The 20,963-nt window shown below is 36.7% G+C and overlaps 1 protein-coding gene and 1 non-coding gene across 2 annotated transcripts in view; both read right to left on the reverse strand.

The window, feature by feature from the left end:
• ITFG1 (integrin alpha FG-GAP repeat containing 1) overlaps window positions 1–20,963 on the reverse strand; it is a 293,792-nt gene that overhangs the window by 64,164 nt on the left and 208,665 nt on the right. Inside the window, exon 13 of the mRNA XM_032326067.1 lies at window positions 13,673–13,716. Coding sequence (XP_032181958.1) covers window positions 13,673–13,716 — 44 coding nt within the window. The remainder of the gene's footprint in view (window positions 1–13,672; window positions 13,717–20,963) is intronic.
• LOC116580354 lies at window positions 7,495–7,596 on the reverse strand. Its single transcript, XR_004281611.1, has one exon. It is a non-coding gene; the product is annotated as a U6 spliceosomal RNA (small nuclear RNA).

Raw genomic sequence — 20,963 nt, forward strand, 5'->3', positions numbered from 1 at the left:
AGGCTGTTTATCAGATAGGTATGTAAGTGAAGTGTAGTATCATGTTGGAATATGTGTGGGAGTAGAATTCCCCTGACAAGGAAGCAAGTAGAATGTATCAGCAAATATGAATTATTTCAGCATTAAATAACCTTTATTAAATTTTCAAGCAAATTTTATTTTCCAAGTGATTTAAATTCAGAGAAAGAGAATAATCATGAAGAGGGGAGCACTTTTACTTTCAGCAAAAAATACAGAGTATTTCAGATGAAAGAAACCTGTAGTTTATGCTGTGTTACAAAAGACTTCTTTTTTTTTTTTTTTTTAAAGATTTTATTTATTTATTTGACAGAGAGAAATTACAAGTACACTGAGAGGCAGGCAGAGAGAGAGAGAGAAGGAAGCAGGCTCCCTGCTGAGCAGAGAGCCCGACGCGGGACTCGATCCCAGGACGCTGAGATCATGACCTGAGCCGAAGGCAGCGGCTTAACCCACTGAGCCACCCAGGCGCCCAAAAGACTTCTTTAAAATTTGGAGGGGACATCTCCAAAAAGGCAAATATTTGATTAAATGGATATTTAGGGGGCTAGCTTAAAAAGTATAGGTGAACTGGTCAGAACACTTAGCTAATCAGATAAAGATGGAAGTATCTTTTACTTTCTTTTGTTATTATTCTAGCCCAGGAGTCTGCAAATTTTTCAATTATGTTGAACATAACTTTTGTTAAATTCCAATGTTTTGACTGTTTTCCAGAAACATGGAAAGGAAAAGGTACTTACTATACATGGGAATACTTTTAATAATATATAAAGTGGGCAATCTCTTTTAACTTCCTATATTAAGTGAATAATTATGGACTTCTCTACCATTTCATGAGAGTTTCTTCCTTTTTACAGTGAGACATCTAAGTTCCTGAGTTGAACAGAAAAAGGCGTAGGTTTTAGTATCCCCCCACCCCCCGGTTTGTAAGTGGTGTAAACAGGCTGAGTCAAGGTCTAGGAGTGGATCTGGTGATGCTTTGCAGGTCTTTAGTTTCAAATGAATTTTCCAGATACACTTTTGAGAATGTAACCTGTGGTAAGTGGCATAATAATCTTAGTTATGTGCAGAGAGTTCTTGCTTAATGAAACGAATGCATATTAGAGTTTCTATAAAATGAACTGTTTTCTCTTTCAATTTTTTTCCCCTACAGAATGCATACTGAGGTCAACATTCCCTATGACACATTCCCATGCAGACTTAATATGCAGGATAGCAAGAATACAATGTATTAAATGTCTTTTTTTCCTAGGTGCCTATTTTCTTCAAAGACACTCCCGATTTGTTTTTGCTATGGACATTTGATTTCCTAAATAATCCAAATCCATTCCCCTCTCTCATACTTTCACCACATCCACTCCTCTCCCATTCCCCCAGTTTTTAATTACCTAAACTAGGTATGTTTTCCTAGTTATAAGGGCTCCTAACACTGGATACTAATACTAATACTTTTCTTTTCAAGTGCTCATCATTCTTGTAATTCTTCATATGTCCTGGGATTGTGAATTCCATGAACTTGGGCACAATTTTTGATTTGTTCACTACTACATGCCCATGTTTTATAGCAGAACCTGGATCATGTAGGAGTGATGTGGTTTTATGTCACATTATAGATAAGGTCACAAGAACTTAACTCGTAGTAGCCCCAGGACCTAGAGTTCATGTCAACAGTAGGCACTAAATAAATGATGGTTGATACCCTTGCTCATATTATTTTTCTCTACCTGGACTTCTCTCCTTCTGCTTCTATACCTACTAAAATCCTAGTCCTTTAAGACTCAAGTCATGGTCACCATGGAAGATTCTACAGGTTGCCCATTTTACCACTTTAGGTGTTGCCATTGACATAGACTGTGATGTGAATGGTAGCCTCTGGAATTGTGCAGTGTGAAGCCCCCCACCCCCCCAGCTCAAATGTTTCCTTCTACTAGTATGGTTTGCTGGATATAGACTGTGATCTCCATGAGGGCCCTGATTTTTGTCTCATCTAGCACCTAGAACATAGCAAAAAGTGAATAAATATTTATTGAATACATGAATGACTTCCTCAGTCATAAAGAATAATTTGTCCTCTATGTCTTACACCTTGTCCTTCCTCCCAGCTTGGCAACTTTTTTGTGTGGAATGATGTTTGTAAGTACCTCATGATTATGACCCAGTTCCTAGTGATTCTGAAACTTCTTTTTATACTGGAATGGGAGGGTTTTAGAGAGCCTGTAATTATAAGATTGAAGGCATTATGCCACATCCACACATAGGCAGATCAACTCTCCATAGTAATTTCTGAAAATTGGGGTGTCTGGGTGGCTCAGTCAGTTAAGCATCTGACTTTTGATTTTGCTCAGGTCATGATCTCATGATCTCAGGTTTTGAGACTGAGCCCTGCATTGGGCTCCGTGCTAGGTGAGGAGCCTGCTTAAGATTTTCTCTTTTCCTTTTCTTCTGCCCTTCTCCCCACTTCCTCTGAAAAAAAAAAAAAAAAAAAAATCTGGATGTTTTAATGTGACCTGGAAGTTTCACCTCAGGGTGTGGTACACGTAGTTCTGACCACAAACTATGGCTTCTGAGTACTGTTTTGAAAGTGAAGGCTCTGGAAACTTGTATAGGAAGCATGAATAATGGAGGACAGTTATACTCAGAGGATGCCAGTCCAGCCCTAAACATAAGGTACACCACGAGGCATTGATGGCTTCACTTATATGAAAGGGTGGTGTCCCATGTTCTGAAGAGTTGTGGGTAGGGAGGGACTGTGTCATAAGCTTGGGTGACCAAACCTTATATTTTCAGCAGAGATATGTGAGATATGTGATTTTATGTTCTGTGTATTTTGAGGTCTCAGTTCATATAGGAGAATTTATTTTCTTGCATTCACTTTTACATCAGTCTCAGTTTTTGTTTTTATTTTTAAGGCAGAAACTTAAAAACATTTTGTGGAAATGGAAAACATTTCATAAATTGATTTAATAAATTTTGATAAGAAAAAATTAAGACATTAGCTATTGGGAATGCTGGGCCCTGTACCCCATTTAGTAAGTTCACTTTCTGTGTGAAAATCTTAGAACAAATCTCTCATATTGTCCTTTCTTTCCTTTTATTTCTATTTCTTTTTCTTTCTTTTTCTTCTTTCTTTCCTTTTAAATGTCATGTCTGATATTGGTTTGAAAAAATTCAGAGAAATTAAATTAAGAAATATTAGTGACCTTTCAATTTTTCCACACACCAAGTAATCAAGGACTATATTTGGGTCATTTTTCTTGTTCTAGAATGTGTCATATTGATGCAATGCACTTTGGGTATTGTATTATATAGATTCTTTTAAACTAACTGTCCTCTGTATGCCTGTTGACTTATATAAAATCAGGGTTGGAATGTATCTTTTTTCTTCATAGATTATCTTTTTTCAGTAGCCTAGACAAATCTTAGGTTTTTATGTCAGTGTCAAGTAACTAATTATCTAAGGATTTGTGTCAAGTTCTTGGTTCCTACAGTAGAGACCAACTATCTTCTATATCATTGACTCTGGATGGTAAAACTGGAAGAACTTTTAAGACATATTATGTTAGATAAAAATCATTATTAGGCTTAATTATGCACTAAAATTTATGATTCTAAAATATTAGAAAAATAGCTGACTATGGTCTTTTTTCCAAAGGCAATTTTTTGTTTACCTTGTGTTTTTTATAAACATGGATATTTATAACCAGATATTTTTATAAACATGGATATCGTCATTAGGACTAACTGTATTGCCCAATGTAATTCAATATTGAATTTTTTGTATTGTTTCTTACTCATTTCTTCAAGACATTAAATTCCATAAATTAATTGCGGCTCAGATAAACCTCATTGGCTATGATACTGCCACTGTGCAAAGCTCAAAAATTATTTCCTTAAAATTTGCTTATTTTCCTGCTAAAACTGCAAGGTATTTTCCTTTGTAAAGGACTATGAACTATGAAAAGACATCAAATGCAGAAAATGTTTGTCATTTTTAAAAAATCCTTGGTATAGGAAACATGATATTAGCACTGTCAGGTGTAATAAGAAAAAGGCAAATACTCAGAATTAAAGGTAGAATAATATTTTTAAAAATATATCAAATAAATCTGTTGGGATCACTAAATATTTGTTGTAGCAAAGGCTGGTGTCTTTTAAAGGTGAGGAGGTGAAACAGTACCAATTCAGATAACTCACTTAGTCAAAATAAAGGCAAAAGAGAAACATACTTGGCTTATACTTTCTCAGACTAGTCCTGCATAGAGCAAATAAAAGCCTGAGAATATTTCTGACTGAAAAGATGAAAAAAACGTTAAAGACATCTTGTTCTGCTACATATATTATCAATCTGTTTGTAGTATCAATTGGAACATCTGTGTCTCATAATGAGGTATCTCTGAGAACATAAATAAGGGACGTTTTTCCTTTATATCAGGCCTTTACAGAACGTATTTCTCTTGTGAATAGCTTGTAATTTATTCTCCAAATGTTCAAACTTAACAATGAATATGTGATTGTGGTTAAGAGGTGGTATAGTAAATTTATCAATGAAGGCTTATTAAAAAACGGAAACCAAAATTTAGGAAAAGCTCATTTATTCATACATAAATATTTTATTGTGCTACTATGTGTCAGGCCAATGTGCTGGGGAGTAAGGACAGAATATAAACAAGACCCAGTCTCCCTTCTTCAAGAACTGAACTCAGATAATTCACCAACTTACAGAGTAGAAGTGGTAAGTAGCAGGACTATACTAAGAAACAACAGATGTGTCCAATCCTGTATCACTGGGGAGCCGGGAAATCAGAGGAAATACTGTCTGAAAGCTGACCTGAAGGTCATAGGAAGGAATCTAGGAGAAGGCGGAGAAGAGGAGGATTCGGGGTAGAGAAATAACATGCAAGAGGCTGGAGATGAGACAGCATGGCAGAACACAGTAGTTCTGTGTGGCTGACAGAGTTGGGAGTGGGTGTGAGAAGGAATGGCATGGGGTAAGCCTGAAGAGATAAACAAAAGCTCTGTCTCAACAAACTAGGTATGGACCATTTCTCAAGGACAAAGAGAAGCTACTGAAGGTTTTTATTTTTAAAAAGACCACTGTGGTATCTTTTTGAAGGATGGCTCAGATAACTCCAACTGTCAGGCAAGAAAGGATGGTGGCCTGGAATAAATGATGGTGAGAAAGACAGAAGGGAGAATAATAATCTAGTAGATCTGGAGGGTAAGGGAAAGGAAAAAGTAACCGAAACAGGGAACATGGAAAGTGGACTGCGTTTCTGTAAGACCCTTATACATAAAGGTCTGAAGCTCAGGACAGATGGCTAGAAGTAATCAGTATCCAAATGGCAAAACAACAACAACAACAACAACAAAACCCACCAAATCAGAACAAAAACCACCAAACAGGGGAGAGGTTGAGAAAACTTAAAGAGTAAAATGTAGAGTGAGAAGAGAACTTAGGATGGAAGCCTGAGAAGCATCAATATTTAAAAGGTGGGCGGACAATGAGATAAAAGGTGGAATTTCATGTATAAAATTTAAGAAATTTCCTGAAAATCATACCTTTGTTTCCTTCTTCCTTCTTACTTGCTTGAATGCAGATGTGGTGGGTTCAGCCATGACAACTGTCAGAATTGTGTGATCTTGGACAATATATGTATTATCCCTGTGCCTTGGTTACTTCATGTATAACATTGGGAAATGTTATGATTGCCAGGGTATTAAATGAGACATAAGGAAAATAAAAAGGGTGGGCAGAGGAAATGTCCATAAAAGAACCGGGAGAATGGCGAGAGAGGTGAAGGGGAGCTCGGAAGGATGAATGTAAAGGAAGCCAAGAAAAGTGGAGTGTCAGGAGAATCAAGTGCAGGTCAAATGCTAGATTACAACAGTGGGTGAAGGATATGGAAATAAGTAACTGGAGAGATCCAGTGGTGGACGCCTTACGTTTGGCTGGGAAGAGAAAAACAGGTTGGGTGGTAGCTGGAGAGGATATGGGTTTTAGAAGGTATGCATATATGCTGTTATGGATAAAAGAGATTTGGGCACTCCTTAAGTGCTGAAGGGAAGGCAACAACAGAGAGGCAGAGGTTTGAGTACACAGGCCAGGTAGAATAAACAATGGAATGAGGTCCCTGAGAAGGATGTGGGGCCCACAGCATAAATGGTACATTGATAAGCAAAAAGAAATAGCAAAAGGGAAGGGTGTGGATAAAGGGATTACACTTAGCGCTATAGGAGACAACTGACATTGTTAAGTACAAGGCCCTGTGCTAATGTTCTAGGACACAGTGGCAGGCAAAACGGATCCTCCCTCTGCCCTCATGGAGCTACTGAAAAGGAATATGCATAGATTCTTTTTATATAGAGAGGATTAAAGGAATATTTCCAAATCTTTTGTTCAATGGGAGAGTATTCATATGCCTGTTTATAGACTCATAATCTTTAAAGTGGAATAGTTACCACCAGGCTTTGGGTAAAAAAATTAGCAGGTTGACAAGAGAAAGAAGCTTTATAATCTCCACTAACAGACTATATGTTATACTGAGGATAAAAGACTCAAAGAGTTAGTTTGGTATTTAAAGACATAAATTAGGAAATAGATTTGCAGATGCTTATGGTAAATTTCACTAAAAATACTGATATCTTTCACACCCATATTTCATAAACTTGTGACATATACTTACATGATAAGAGAAAGTCAAAAAGTGAAGTGGGCCACTAGTCTTGAAGGCAAACAGAATACCAGTATCTCTCAAATATTTGGAACTCACTATCCTTACTAATATAGGGACATTATACAGGCAGAGAAATAACCATCCATCATTGACAAATAATAGCAGATACAATTTTTGAGTACTTATTGTATATTAGGTCTCTATTATGATTTGCCTACATAAAATCTTTTAATAAAAACCTTAGTGCGGGGGCACCTGGACTGCTCTGTCATTAAGCATCTGCATTTGGCTCAGGTCATGATCTCAGGGTCCTGGGATGGAGCCCCACATAGGGCTCCCTGCTCAGCGGGAATCCTGTTTCTCCAGCTACTACTCCCCCAGCTTGTGTTTCCTCTCTTGCTCTCTTTCTGTCAAAACAATCAATCAATCTTAAAAACAAACAAACAAACAAACAGAACCAAAACGTTAGGAGGGAGTGTAGCAGGCAAAATAATGGTCCTCTGAAGATACTCACATCCTAATTCCCAAAACCTGCTGATAACCTTATATTGCAAAAGGGAATGTGCAGATGTGATTAAGGATTTTTTTTTTCTCTCTTAAGAATGTCGGAGGTGCCTGGGTGGCTCAGTCATTAAGCGGCTGCCTTCGGCTTGGGTCATGATCCCAGGGTCTTAGGATGGAGCCCACCACTGGGTTCTCCGCTCAGCGGGAAGCCTTTTTTCTCTCTTCCACTCCCTCTGCTTGTGTTCCCTCTCTTGCTAATAAATAAATAAATAAATAAATAAAATCTTAAACAAACAAAAAGAATGAGGAAGGCTTCACAAATTTGCATGTCACCCTTGCTCTGGAGTCATGTTAATTTTCCCTGTATCATTCTAACTTTAGTATGCTGCTGAAGTTAGCACACGTGGTCAAGGATCTTGAGATGGAGAGATTATCTTTGATTATCCAGGTGGGCCCAATGTAATCACTTAGGGTCCTTATAAATGAATAAGGAAAGCAGGATGGGTTAGGGTCAGTGATCTGAAGATACTATATGGCTGGATTTGGAGATGGATAGAAAGACCATGAGACAAGGAATGTAGGTGGTCTTGAGAAGTGAAAGGCAAGGGAATGGATTCCCCTTAAAGCTTCCAAAAGGAGTCCTGCTCAGGGAAGTGTATTTAGGCTTCTGACCTCCAGAACTGTAAAAGAATATATTTGTGCTGTTTTAATCCACTAAGTTTATGATAATTTGTTACAGCAGCAATAGGAAGCTAACATAAATGGGGTATAATTGGTTTCCCCATTATATAGATGTGGAGAATGAGGCTTGACAAGAGTTAAATAACTTTCCCAAAGTTACTTAAGATAGTTGAAGGGATTCTGATTTTATATTCTTATTTTCCCTTTGAAGCAGGAAGCAAGGTCAATTATTGAGAACTGGAAGTTGGGGATAGATGTAAGAGGAGATTGGAAAGGATATGAAATAGTTTTTAGAAAAAATGGGAGTTTCCGGTGTAACATGTAAAGTACTTATCTTAGAGATACACATGGAAATATTTACAGAATATAGGATACGATGGATTTGCCTTAAAATAACCTAAGGGGGCAGGCTGTGAATGGAATTATTAGGTGGGGACATATGATGGCGTTGAAACTGGGTGGTAATATGGGCACAAGGAGTTTTATTGTATTAATCTATACTTTTATAGATATTTAAAATTTTAAAAAGGCAAAAAGATATCAAGGTTACAAGCAATAAATGACACAGAGGGAGATATGTTGATAAAAGCCATGAAGTATCATGGACAGAAATAACTTTTAAAATAAAGCAACAGAGAACCGATTAGTGATGACTCAGAAAAAGTGGGATAGGGAAGAAGGGTCAGGGAAGGTGAGAACGATGGATAGCCAATGGGCACAAAAATTTTTTTAATAATTTTTATACATCATATATATCATATTTTTAATATGATATATATTATATTGGCATTTTTATATATATTCATTTAAATATACATAGTGTATATATGTATACATACACATAATGTATATACATAATAACATCCAACTGAATATATTTATTATGCACAGTTTATTGCATGTCAATTATACTGCAATAAAGCTGTAAGAAATAAAAATAAAGTGATACTGATAAAAATGCAAGGAGCGTTTCTGGTCTGACATGTAATGATCTTTAAGTTGTGACTCTTGTCCTCACAAAAGCAACAAAAAAAAGCTGAAGAAAGTAAAAAGCAACTCTCCTTAGATTCAGAGAACTGTCACTGGGCAAACCACTACCCTGAAAACTGGAGAGATGGGATGGATACAGAGAATCTATCACAGTTTACTGGGAGTAGAGGCCTAGAAGCAGGAGACTGGAACCGGAGCCAGTATGGTAGGACACTTAAAATGTAACTGACAAATTACTGGAAGCTCAATATGAAGCATTTTGATAATCCAAAACTCTGGGGGAGGAAGGGAAGCAGTCTCAGAGGGGGCCTGAATAAGTTTTACCTCGAGAATCCCACCGGACTACTGGGTGAAGACTAGAAAACAAAAAGAACTTTCAGGCTTCTAACACAGGGAGGGGAAGTAACCATTCTGAAATATGCCCAGATCTCTTTGTTCTTCACACCTTGCCCTCAAGGGAAAACTATTTTACCAGAGCTTAAGTTACTTGGGTTCCACCGAAACCTTTCTATCCTGGGGGAAAGGAAGAGCTTAACTTTATTTAGTGCCCTCTCACCTTCCTGACTTGCCTAAGGGGGAGTGGAAGCTAAGAAGCACTTGGACTCTTCACATCCCAGGGACACAGGCTCACTAAAAGTCCAGACCTAATCACAGGACTATAGTTCCTTATTACCACATCAATGGGATCCTGTCTAATAACAGGATTACAGCTAAAAGCACTGCAAGCCTCAGATCCTGTTTAAGGATAAGTCTGTAGGGAAACACAAAGACTACATGGAGACAAAAAAGATGATTTAGAAAAATGCTGCCTCTGAGAACACAGCTACCACAAACAGAAAATACAGTTATTAAAGTTATCCTAGCTAAATAGACATAAAACCTCATATCAAAGGCCTATCTGCCTCATTTCTGGCTTTCAACAAAATATTTCAAGGCATGCTAAAAGGCAGAAGAAAAAGTTTGAATAGAGTAAGCAAGAATTGGTTACTGGAGGTAAAACTTATTCAGGCCCCCTCTGAGACTACTTCCCTTCCTCCCCCAGAGTTTTGGATTCTCAAACTGCTTCATATTGAGCTTCCAGTAATTTGTCAGTTACCAGACTCAGATATGGCAGCAATGTTGGAATGATCAGACCAGAAATTTAAAGTAACTATAACTATGATAAATATGTTAAGAGCTCTCCTGGAAAAAGTAGACAACATGCAAAAACAGATGAAAAAAGCAGAGAGATGGAAACTCTTGAGAATCAAACAGAAATGACAGAAATAAAATACTTTAATAGAAATGAAGAATGCCTGGACACAGCTGAGCAAAGAATCAATGAGTGTGAAGATCAACAGAAACTTCCCAAAACTGAAACACACAGGGAAAAGGTAATGAAAACAAGAAAAATACCTAAAAATCTGTATCTATGCATATCATATTCAATCAGCAGAAAACCGAAGACAAAGGGAAAATCCTGAAAGTAATCAGAGAAAACGAACGGGAGAGCGCCTGGGTGGCTCAGTCCTTAAGCATCTGCCTTTGGCTTGGGTCATGATCCCAGGGTCCTGAGATGGAGGCTCATATCAGGCTCCCTGCTTGGCGGGAAGCCTGTTTCTCCCTCTCCCACTCCCCCTGCTTGTGTGCCCCCTCTCTCTGTCAAATAAATAAATAAATAATCTAAAAAAAAAAAAAAAAGGGAGAAAAGATGACTAGGAATCCACATAAAGACCGATACAATTAAGAATGCTTATTTCAGGCTGAAGACTATGAACCAGTTGTGGTACCAATTTGCAAAGCTGTTTATTTTTTTCCTTTCAGAAATGCCCAGAAGCCTAGGTCTAGTACTGAACAAGATAGATAGTTGGACTAACCCAGGGCTGTAATTCTGCCAGGCATGCACAATGAAAGAGTGCATGCCTGGAGTTAAGAGTTAAGAGTTAAAAGCAATGGCAGGAGTGAGGCTCTGTATGGCACCTAAAAGAGGAAGATAAAGGCAAGAAGTCAAGAGACTCATGGTCTTAAAGATGAACAGGCATGGATGGAACTAGAGCGTATCATGCTTAGCAAAATAAGTCAAGCAGAGAAAGACAACTATCATATGATCTCCCTGATATGAGGAAGTGGTGATGCAACATGGGGGCTTAAGTGGGTAGGAGAAGAATCAATGAAACAAGATGGGATTGGGAGGGAGACAAACCATAAGTGACTCTTAATCTCACAAAACAAACTGAGGGTTGCTGGGGGGAGGGGGTTTGGGAGAAGGGGGTGGGATTATGGACATTGGGGAGGGTATGTGCTTTGGTGAGTGCTGTGAAGTGTGTAAACCTGGTGATTCACAGACCTGTACCCCTGGGGATAAAAATATATGTTTATAAAAAATAAAAAATTTAAAAAAAAAAAAAAAAAGATGAACAGGTACAGTAAGGGGAGAGGGCTGGGAAAACAGGTTGTGGTCAGATTGCTGAATGGATGGCATTATAATTTCAAAACCGTAATAGTTCTAGTAGATAAGGTCCAGAGTATGGCCTGGGGTTTTCAGAATAGAGATGGAAGGAATTTGGGTGGGTTTGGTTTCTGACTTGAATAATTCTTTCCTCTCTCCACGAATCAAATAGACTGCCTATATCAGGGGGGAGCATACTGGCAGCAGAAGAGCTCTTCAACTCATAAATAACTCAAGTGGTAAAGAATATCACATTAGATACGTTTCCCTCTTAGTTTCACACAGGGTCATACTTAATATAACACTTTCTGCTAAGATCAAGTGGATCTAATGTCAAAGCAATATGAAGAAGGCCCACTTTTTCATGAAATAATAAATAATTTTACAAGTGGGCACACATTTAATATATGGAAACCTGTGGAAGTATAGTATGCATTTGTTTTTTTTAGGTTGTCATAAAATTTTGATCTATGATATCCGTGGGGAAGGAAAATGATCTATGTGAAGGCAGTTCAACAGTATCTGAACTTCAAAAGAAAGTAATAAATGGATGAATGGAAGGCAGATGTGTTACCTGCAAAAAAGCCCAAAGGTGCTGGACTGTTAGCATAATCATTGTAAGAACAGCTCTGCATGCTGAAATTTAGGTACCTGGCTTTCTAAATGATTATGTTCTCCCTGTAATTAAAATTGCCTTTATTTTAAGATAAAGAGAATGGGAGCATTATTGATCTTAGAAGTATAACCTGCCTTAATCATGCCGCCTTTCCTATTACCTTTTCTCCCAGAACTTGTGGCTAAAATGAGTGGGTTCCATTTCAATGTTTTAAAGTTCTATGCTTGACCATGTAGTGAATATGGTCAATGAGAGAAAGAAGGAAGAGGAAACAGACCCTGACCTGGAAGAGGAACAAAGGGTCTGAACATTTCATGGAATGGATAGACAATACCTGAATAACTGAATTGCTTTAAGCCTCTGGTTAATTACATCTACTCTTTAAAAATTTTTTAAAAACAGACATATTTTTTAGAGCAGTTTTAGATTCACAACAAAATTAACTGGCAAGTTCCCCTACATCTTCTGCATTTCCCTCCCCATAGCCTCCCCCACTATACAACTACATTTTTATAATATGAAAGCAGATGGATTTGACCAGGCACTCACATTCTTTCATAATGGATGTGGTGATGCATTGTCTAGATGTTCTCTTCAGTACTGAGGTACTTATTCCCTGAGTTACTCTGACTCACACCTGGGTTCCTACCTGGAAACTCTTTTCATCCAAAGGGAGCTGATTCCTACCTATTATAAGCCTTTCCTGAGGACTACATGCATGCAGTCTCTGATTGATATGGGAATACAAAAGCCTGACTCCTCTGCTCTATTTGGGCCATCTCTGAAGGGCCATCCTACCTTCACAGCACCACATGCATCACAGACCAACTTCTCCTGCCAATTCTTTCCTTACTACTTCACAGTTGTTGCTCCTGAGTTGAGTCTAAATTAAATCTCTGCATACAAATCTCTGGGTCAGGATCTGTTTCCATATATCTTAAATACCTAATTTCCCAACCATACGCACAATATTGGTTATGTAGTGCTTAACTGGGGTAGTAAAAGTATGAGACTATTTTACTACTAGTAAAAGTATGAGAACATCTAGCTATGTGTTCTAGTTCCACTACTTAATAGCTCTATGCCTTTGGGCAATTTAATTTCTCTGATCCTCAGTTTCCTCATCTTTACATGGGGGTTAATTCCTTATGAAACAAGGGTTACTATGAGGACCCAAGCAGATATATCAACATATGCCATACACACACACTCAAAATATAATGTAATATTCTTATTACTATTTAAATGAACTGGCAATTTCAAAAACTAAGCCTAATTTATTTTTACACTTTATTTCACCAAAACATTCCATTAGATAGTCAGTATTAAGACTATACCAAAAAAATTCATTAATTGTCTACTCTGTGCTTGACTCTGTGCTACATACCACGCATACAAAGATGAGAGCTTTCTTGACGTCAAGGGATTCCAGTCTAGTGTAGAGAGGCATTTAATATAAACAGAAGTGAGTTCAAGTACATTATATATGCCAGAATGGCAATCATGTACCCATAAACAATGGGAGGGGTGCTTATTTTTCCAAGCTATCAGAAAAGGCTTCATCAGGGAGGTGAACTTTGAGGTGAGAATATTTTAGGCAAGGTATTTTATTCTCAGCGAAGTTTTTTTGAGCATTGAAGAACATTTTAATCACTTCTAAATAATAATAATTTGAGTGTAACCTATAACAACTATTTTGTGTATACCTATTACTCAGAGATTTTTCACAAAATTTTACAATTGAGAATTAAGTTTACTTACTGTTATCTTACGAGGACAGTCATTAGAACAGAGACCACTGAGAACTGTGGAAAAATAAGAAAAGGCGATTATTACTGTTACAACCTAAGCTTATATTTAAAGTGAACTCTAATTCCCCCCTCCCCCATAATCTATTAACGTGCTCTACTGAGTCATAATCACAGGCAAAAACCAATTCAATTCCTTTAGATCTGGGTAAATCAAGTTTCTGTTTTTCACTTTACAATGATATTTTAAAAGCCGTTATTAAGCAGTTAAGATGCTGCTGTTTTGTGAAATATATAGTTGAGATAATTAATTATAGTTATATCATGCCATACCTACACTTGGTTGTATTTTCCAAGTGGTTAGCTAAATTCTAAGGATGACTTAGATTCTAACAGAGAAGTGCCAAATGCAAACCAATTAAAATGTATACTGAGAAAAACACATTTAGCATTTTATATCTCAAATTAGACTTTTCCCACTTATCTAGTCAAAGTTTCTGGGTCAAAGATTTTGGGTACCCTTGCTAATTAACTTTATGGAGAACACAACTATGAAAGAATTGATGGGTTTATGATAAATACACAAAAGTAATTTAGTGACATGTTTATTCTATAATCACCAAAGGGGGGAAAAAAGGGAAAAGGTTAGAATGTCTGAATATTATTTGTATAAGTAACATGAGTTTTGAAACACAGTTTTTTTTTACCATCCCTTCATGTGACGTGCCACCTTTGAAGGAAGTTGATATTATATACTACTAAGTATTCTATATGTTATGCATTAAAGAGATGACTGACATTTGTGGTCAGTAAGCATGAATTATCTCAATAATTATAAATATTTGTTAACTCAAACATATCCATAGGAAAAAGGCACCTTACATTAATTTATATTCTATGAATGTGAAATGACAGTCATAACAGAAATACTTAGGCTGGGCATATAAAGTATAGGCAAAGTTTATAAAGTATATATAAAGTATATACAAAGACACAAAAAATGAGCATGACATACTTCATCACAAAAAGATATCTGTTCATTTGTTATAGTACATTTACATGAACTACAATCTGAGTACACACTGAAATAAATGTTTTACATCTGCAGAACAGTTTTCAGTGTTTAAGTTTCTTATCCCAGAACACTACCTGGTTCTCACTCTTTTATTCTCCCAACTTTCTATGACCTAATTTCTCCTCCTCCTTTGTTTCTCTTCCCTAAATTCCAGGTAGATATTGGTACTTTTTTTTTCTTGTCACAAAATGATTTTCATAAACTTCATTTAAACCAGTATCTTTTTTTTAAAAGAAGATTTATTTATTTATTTGACAAGAGAGATCACAAGTAGGCAGAGAGGCAGGCAGAGAGGGGAAAGCAGGCCCCCCGCTGAGCGGAGAGCCCGATGCAGGGTTTCATCCCAAGACGCTGAGATCATGACCTGAGCCGAAGGCAGACGCTTTAACCCACTGAGCCACCCAGCTACCCCTAAAGCAGTATCTTGATGAACAGTAATTATTTTCTCACAAGTCTGTCTTTGTACTAGTATGTAAGCTCTGCATCATTTTATCCTTATTTTCTTAGGGCCTAACCCAATGTATTTGCTCAATAAGTACTTGTTGAAGGAGGAAAAAGATGGATTATTCAATAAATGGTACTGGATAATTGGCTACTTGGAGGAAAATAAAGTTAGACTTCAACTCAACAGAAATATTACATTTGGCAAGGACACAAATAATATAAAGAACTCAACAGAAAGATAACCTAATTAAAAAATGGGCAAAGGATATGAAAAGGCATTTCTCCAAAGAAGATACAGAGATATACAAAGTCATGAAAAGATGTTCAGCATCATTAGCAATCAGAGAAATGCAAACGAAAACCACAGTGCAATGCACATTTGGAATATCCAAGATGGGGAAGTAAACTGAATAAATGTCTGAAGGATGAGTAGAAATACATAAAATGGGATTATACATATATATGTATATGTATATATATACACATATACATATATATGTTCATATATATGCTCAAATAATGTTCATATATCTATATATGTATGAATATTATTTGGCTTTAAAAGGAAATCCCGTCACATGTTACAACATGGATGAAACTTGAGGACATTATGCTAAGTGAAACAAGCCAGTCACAAAAAAGACAAATACTATATGATTCCATTTATATAAGGTAACTAAAGTCACATTCATAGAAACAAAACGTAGCATAGTGGTTCCCACAGGTTAAGGGTGAGGAAAAGAGGGAAGGTTGTTAAATGGGTATACTGTTTCAGATTTGTAAGATGAAAAAGTTCTGGAGATCTGTCTCACAACAATGTGAATATACTTAACATTACTGACTGAACATTTAAAAATGATTAAGATGGTAAGTTTTATGTTATGTGTTTTTTTTTAACCACAATAAAAAAATGGTTAAGTTGGTAAAAAAAAAAAACAAAAAACCAAAAAAACCCCAAATGAAATAAACTCCCAAGATACCATTTCACACCTATTAGGATGGGTATAATAAAAAAGTCAGATAATAATCAATGTTGGTGAAGAGGTAGAGAAATGGGATCTCTCAAACAATTCTGGTGGGGATGTAAAATGGTCCAGCTGCTTTGGAAAAACAATCAGGCAATTCCTTAAGGGATAAATTAGAGTCCTCATTTAATCCAGCAATTCCATTCCTAGATATATCTCAAAGAGATATTAAAATAGAAAAATTGGGGCGCCTGGGTGGCTCAGTGGGTTAGGCCTCTGCCTTGGGCTCCGGTCATGATCTCAGGGTCCTGGGATCGAGCCCCGCACTGGGCTCTCTGCTCAGTGGCAAGCCTGCTTCTCTCTGCCTCTCTGCCTACTTGTCATCTTTGTCGAGTGAATAAATAAAATCTTTTAAAAAAATAGAAAAATTAAAATATATGTCCACATGAAAGCTTGTACATTAATGTTCACAACAGTATTATTTGTAATAGCCAAAATTCATCAACTGATAAATGGATAAAAAAGATGTGGTATATTCATATAATGGAATATTATTTGGTAATTAAAAGGAATAAAGTATTGATAATGTTACATGGATGATCTTGAAAACATGGTATGTGAAAGAAGTCAGTCACAAAAGACCATACTTTATAGGATTCCATTTTTATGAAATGTGTGGGATAGGCAAATCTATGGACAAAGAGAATAGTGGGCCTAGGGCTGGGGTGGGTTGGAGCAGCAATAGGGGATTGAATGTGATTACTAAAGGGCATGGGGTTTCTTCTGTGGTAATAAGCATTTCTAAAATGGATCGTGGTGTTGGTTGCAAAATTCTGTGAATACACTCAAAGCCACTGAAGTGGGTGAATAGTATGGCATGTGAATTACATCTCAAAGCTGTTACACTACAAAAAAGACATAAACATTTGAAAACTAATGACAGGGGTGTAAACTTCCTTTTAAACATACATTACAAAACCATACTATTGCTCACATACAAAGAGCTTCTAGGTATGTATTCAAAGATGATAATCCAGTAGAAAGTGAAGGATATCAAGAAGCAATATCCCAGAAAAGAAAATGCAAATAATCAAAACCATAAACAGAAACACTCAACCTCACCTGTCAGGGAAAAAAAAATCAATTTTATACCTAACAGGCAAGAAATAAAAGGCCCAAGAAAAATGTCTGTAGGAAAAAAACAATAAAATCAAAGATAAATGACAAACTAGGAAGAATATTTGCAACACATATAACAAAAGATTAACTTCCTTAATATATATTACAGTACATTTATAAATAAGACAGTGAAAAAAGAGAAGGACTGTTTGTAGCAATAAAAATACAAATGACTCTCAGACATATGAAAGGATGCTGAACTTTACACGGTATAAGAAAAATGCAAAATAAAAGAGACAATACCTTTCACTTACGTGATTGGCAAAATCAAAAAGTTTAACAACCCACTGGTTGATGAAGGTGTTAGGAAATACACATTTTTATATACTATAGATGAAAGTATAAATTGATACAATTTCTATGAAGGGACATCTGTTAAAATAAAAAATATACTATAAAGTTTAAAACTAGGCAGAATTAATCTGTGGTGTTGGAAATGAAAACTGGTTATTTTTAGGTGATGTGGATTAGTAACTAACAGGGGAGCATGAGGAAGCTTCTGGTTGCTGGTTATATGTGTTTCTTGATCTGGCAATAATTACACAGGTACATTGTATTTTGTGAAATTAGGCCTGTATACTTAGGTAGCTTTTCTATAAGTATACTCAGTAATTTTTTATTTAAAACATTTATGTTATTTTTTATTAATTCTATTTTTAGAAATTTATCCAACAGGATATTCTCTGTGGCATTATTTATAATTACAATAACGAGGGATTGAAATAGCCTTGATATCTATTTAAAAGAACTCATCATGTTGTAACCATAGTTAAAATAATGAGGCAGCTCTAGATTATATTGCTGTGGTATACTCTCCAAGATACGTTGTTAAGTGAAGAAAGCAGAGCCTAGAACCACCATTTATGTAAAATAAAAGTATATACATATATGTTTGTACATACATAAAGTATCTTGGAGAGACACAAAGAAGTTGTCTTGGGAAAAAGAATTAGACCAAGGAGATGGGGAAAGAGAGACTGACTTTTCACCACTTACTCTTGTATATTTTTCATCATTTGCATGTATTACTTAAAAACCAAATTTATTAATGAAATAAAAATTTAGAGCTCTCAGATTAATAGGTACTAAACTAGACAGTGTCATATGCTGGTGGGAATGTAAATACTTAGAGCTTTTGGGAATGGTAATTTGGTATTATTAATATTAAAAACCCAGCCCCTCAACTCACTTAATTTCATGTCCATGAAATATTGGAAACCAGCTACATATCTACATATCTTCTAGAGAAAATACTAGATAACTGTAGAACATGTACAGTATTATGGAATGACATGGAGTTACTGAAAGAATGAAGGACATCTGGGCTCTTTCTATACTCTGACTATTGTGGACATTGCTGCTCTGAAGATCAGTGTGCACATGCTCCTTCAAATCACTATGTCTGTATCCCTTGGATAATAAAAAAAAAGAGATCTTGCCATTTGCAATGACATGGGTGGAACTAGAGGTTATTATGCTATGGGAAATAATTTAGTCAGAGAAAGACAAATACCATAGGATTTCACTCATATGTGGATTTTACGAAACAAAACATGAACATAGGGGAAGGGAAGGAAAAATAAAAAAAGACAAAGTAAGAGAGGGAGACAAGCAGAAACTTCTCTAGGAAACAAACTGCTGGAGGCGTGGTGGGATGGGGTAACTGGGTGATGGGCATTAAGGAGGGCCCTTGATGTAATGAGCACTGGGTGTTACATGCAACTGATGAATCATTAAATTCTACCTCTGGAACTAAATAAAATAAGTTCCTCCTTCACTCCCCTAATGAAAGAGACCTGTAAGTAATGACTTGAAAGAGTGTTTATGCTCTTTTGGTGAGATAAAAAAACAAGATGCAGGCAAAAGTGTTTAGTAAGATTCTATTTACAAATATATGTATTGGATGAATCCCACAGACATAATGCTGAGATAAAGAATGCAGAGGCAGAGCGTGTAATAATGTATGCTTGCTTTTATATGACATTCAAAATAGGGAAAATGCATCTGTGGTGACTGAGATCATAGCAATGGATATACTTTTGCAGGAAGTGTTGACTGGGTTGGGGGACCTTCTGGGGTATTGCAAATGTTTCATCTTGATCTAGGTGTGGCTAGAAGGGGGTATATCTATATAAAATTTCACCAGGCTGTGAATTTCACCTGTGTAAAATTTCACCACGCTCTTTTCCTCTGTACGCCCATCACTGTAACTGTTCTTCTCCCCTCACACCTACACGTCAAGGTGGTCACCCTGGATCTGACCTTTTCATTATGTACATCCACTTTCTTCCCTCTGAACACTGCTATAAAATTTATCTTCTTCATTCACACAGTTATGTGAACAAACGATCAATCTGATGAAAAATGTAAGGAGTAAGTGTGATCGTTTTATGTGTCAACTTGACTAGACCATGGGGTGCCCAGATAATTGGCCAAAAATTTTTCTAAGTATTTCTGTGTGAGCAGTTTTGGATGAGATTAATATTTAATTGGTAAAATGAGTAAAAGAGGTTGCTCTTCATAATGGGTGCCATCCAGTCAGCTGAAGGCCTGCAAAAGTCTCCCAAGTTAAGAATTCGCTGGCCAGATGGCCTATACACTAAAACATCAGGTTTTCTTGCCTAACAAACTCTCTCCCTCCCTCTCCCCTACCTCTGTATGTACGTGTGTGTGTGTGTGTGTGTGAGAGTGTGATATATATATAAAATTGGTTCTGTTTCTCTGGAGAACGCTAATACAGTAAGTTTCTGCAATTATTAGATCGCTGACAATCATCCCTCTGCCACAGATGCCCATTCATCAGTGGATACCATCAACATTTTTCCTAAAGCAGAATTAATTTCTCTTTACTATCTGCTCACTCTGTATTCTGTGATCATGGCCTTCACCTGTAATGTTGTGCCACTAGCCATTTTGGTCGTTCCATCTTTCTGGAACTAGGTTCTCACTTATCATTTTCACAGAAGCCTTCTATGATCTTAATAATCTTCTAGCACATATAATTCAAGTACAAAGCACTTTTCACTCTTCTTTAGCTATATCACATGCAAACATCTTCCTCTTTCAAGTAGACAGATTCCTTTTAGCAATAAATGCTTGTTATGTAAATAGTGGTTTCCAAAACCACCTTCACACACATACACATGTGCATGTACACACACACATGTGCACACACATTTTGTAACAGCTTTCAGATATAATTCACATCTTGAGATAGCATTCACCCATTTACAGTGTCCTATTCAGTGGTTTTTAGTGTACTTCCAGAGTTGTGCAATCATAACCATAATCACTTTTCATCACTTCTAAAAAGAAACCCTGTACCCTTTAGCTATTAGGCCCTAGTCCTCCTATTCCCACCCTCAGCCTAAAGCAACCGCTATAATCATCTACTCTGGGGTACCTGGGTGGTTCAGTGGGTTAAGCTGCTGCCTTCGGCTCAAGTCATGATCTCCGGGTCCTGGGATCGAGTCCCGCATTGGGTTCTCTGCTCAGCGGGGAGCCTACTTCCCTCTCTCTCTCTCTACCTGCCTCTCTGCCTACTTGTGATCTCTACCTGTCAAATAAATAAATAAATAAAATCTTAAAAGAAAAAAAAAGGATGAGACATGAGAGAGTTGCTCTCTTGCTCTCTCTCTCTC

The sequence above is a fragment of the Mustela erminea genome, chromosome 19, assembly GCF_009829155.1.
Source record: "Mustela erminea isolate mMusErm1 chromosome 19, mMusErm1.Pri, whole genome shotgun sequence".
In the NCBI taxonomy this organism is placed as follows: Eukaryota; Metazoa; Chordata; class Mammalia; order Carnivora; family Mustelidae; genus Mustela; species Mustela erminea.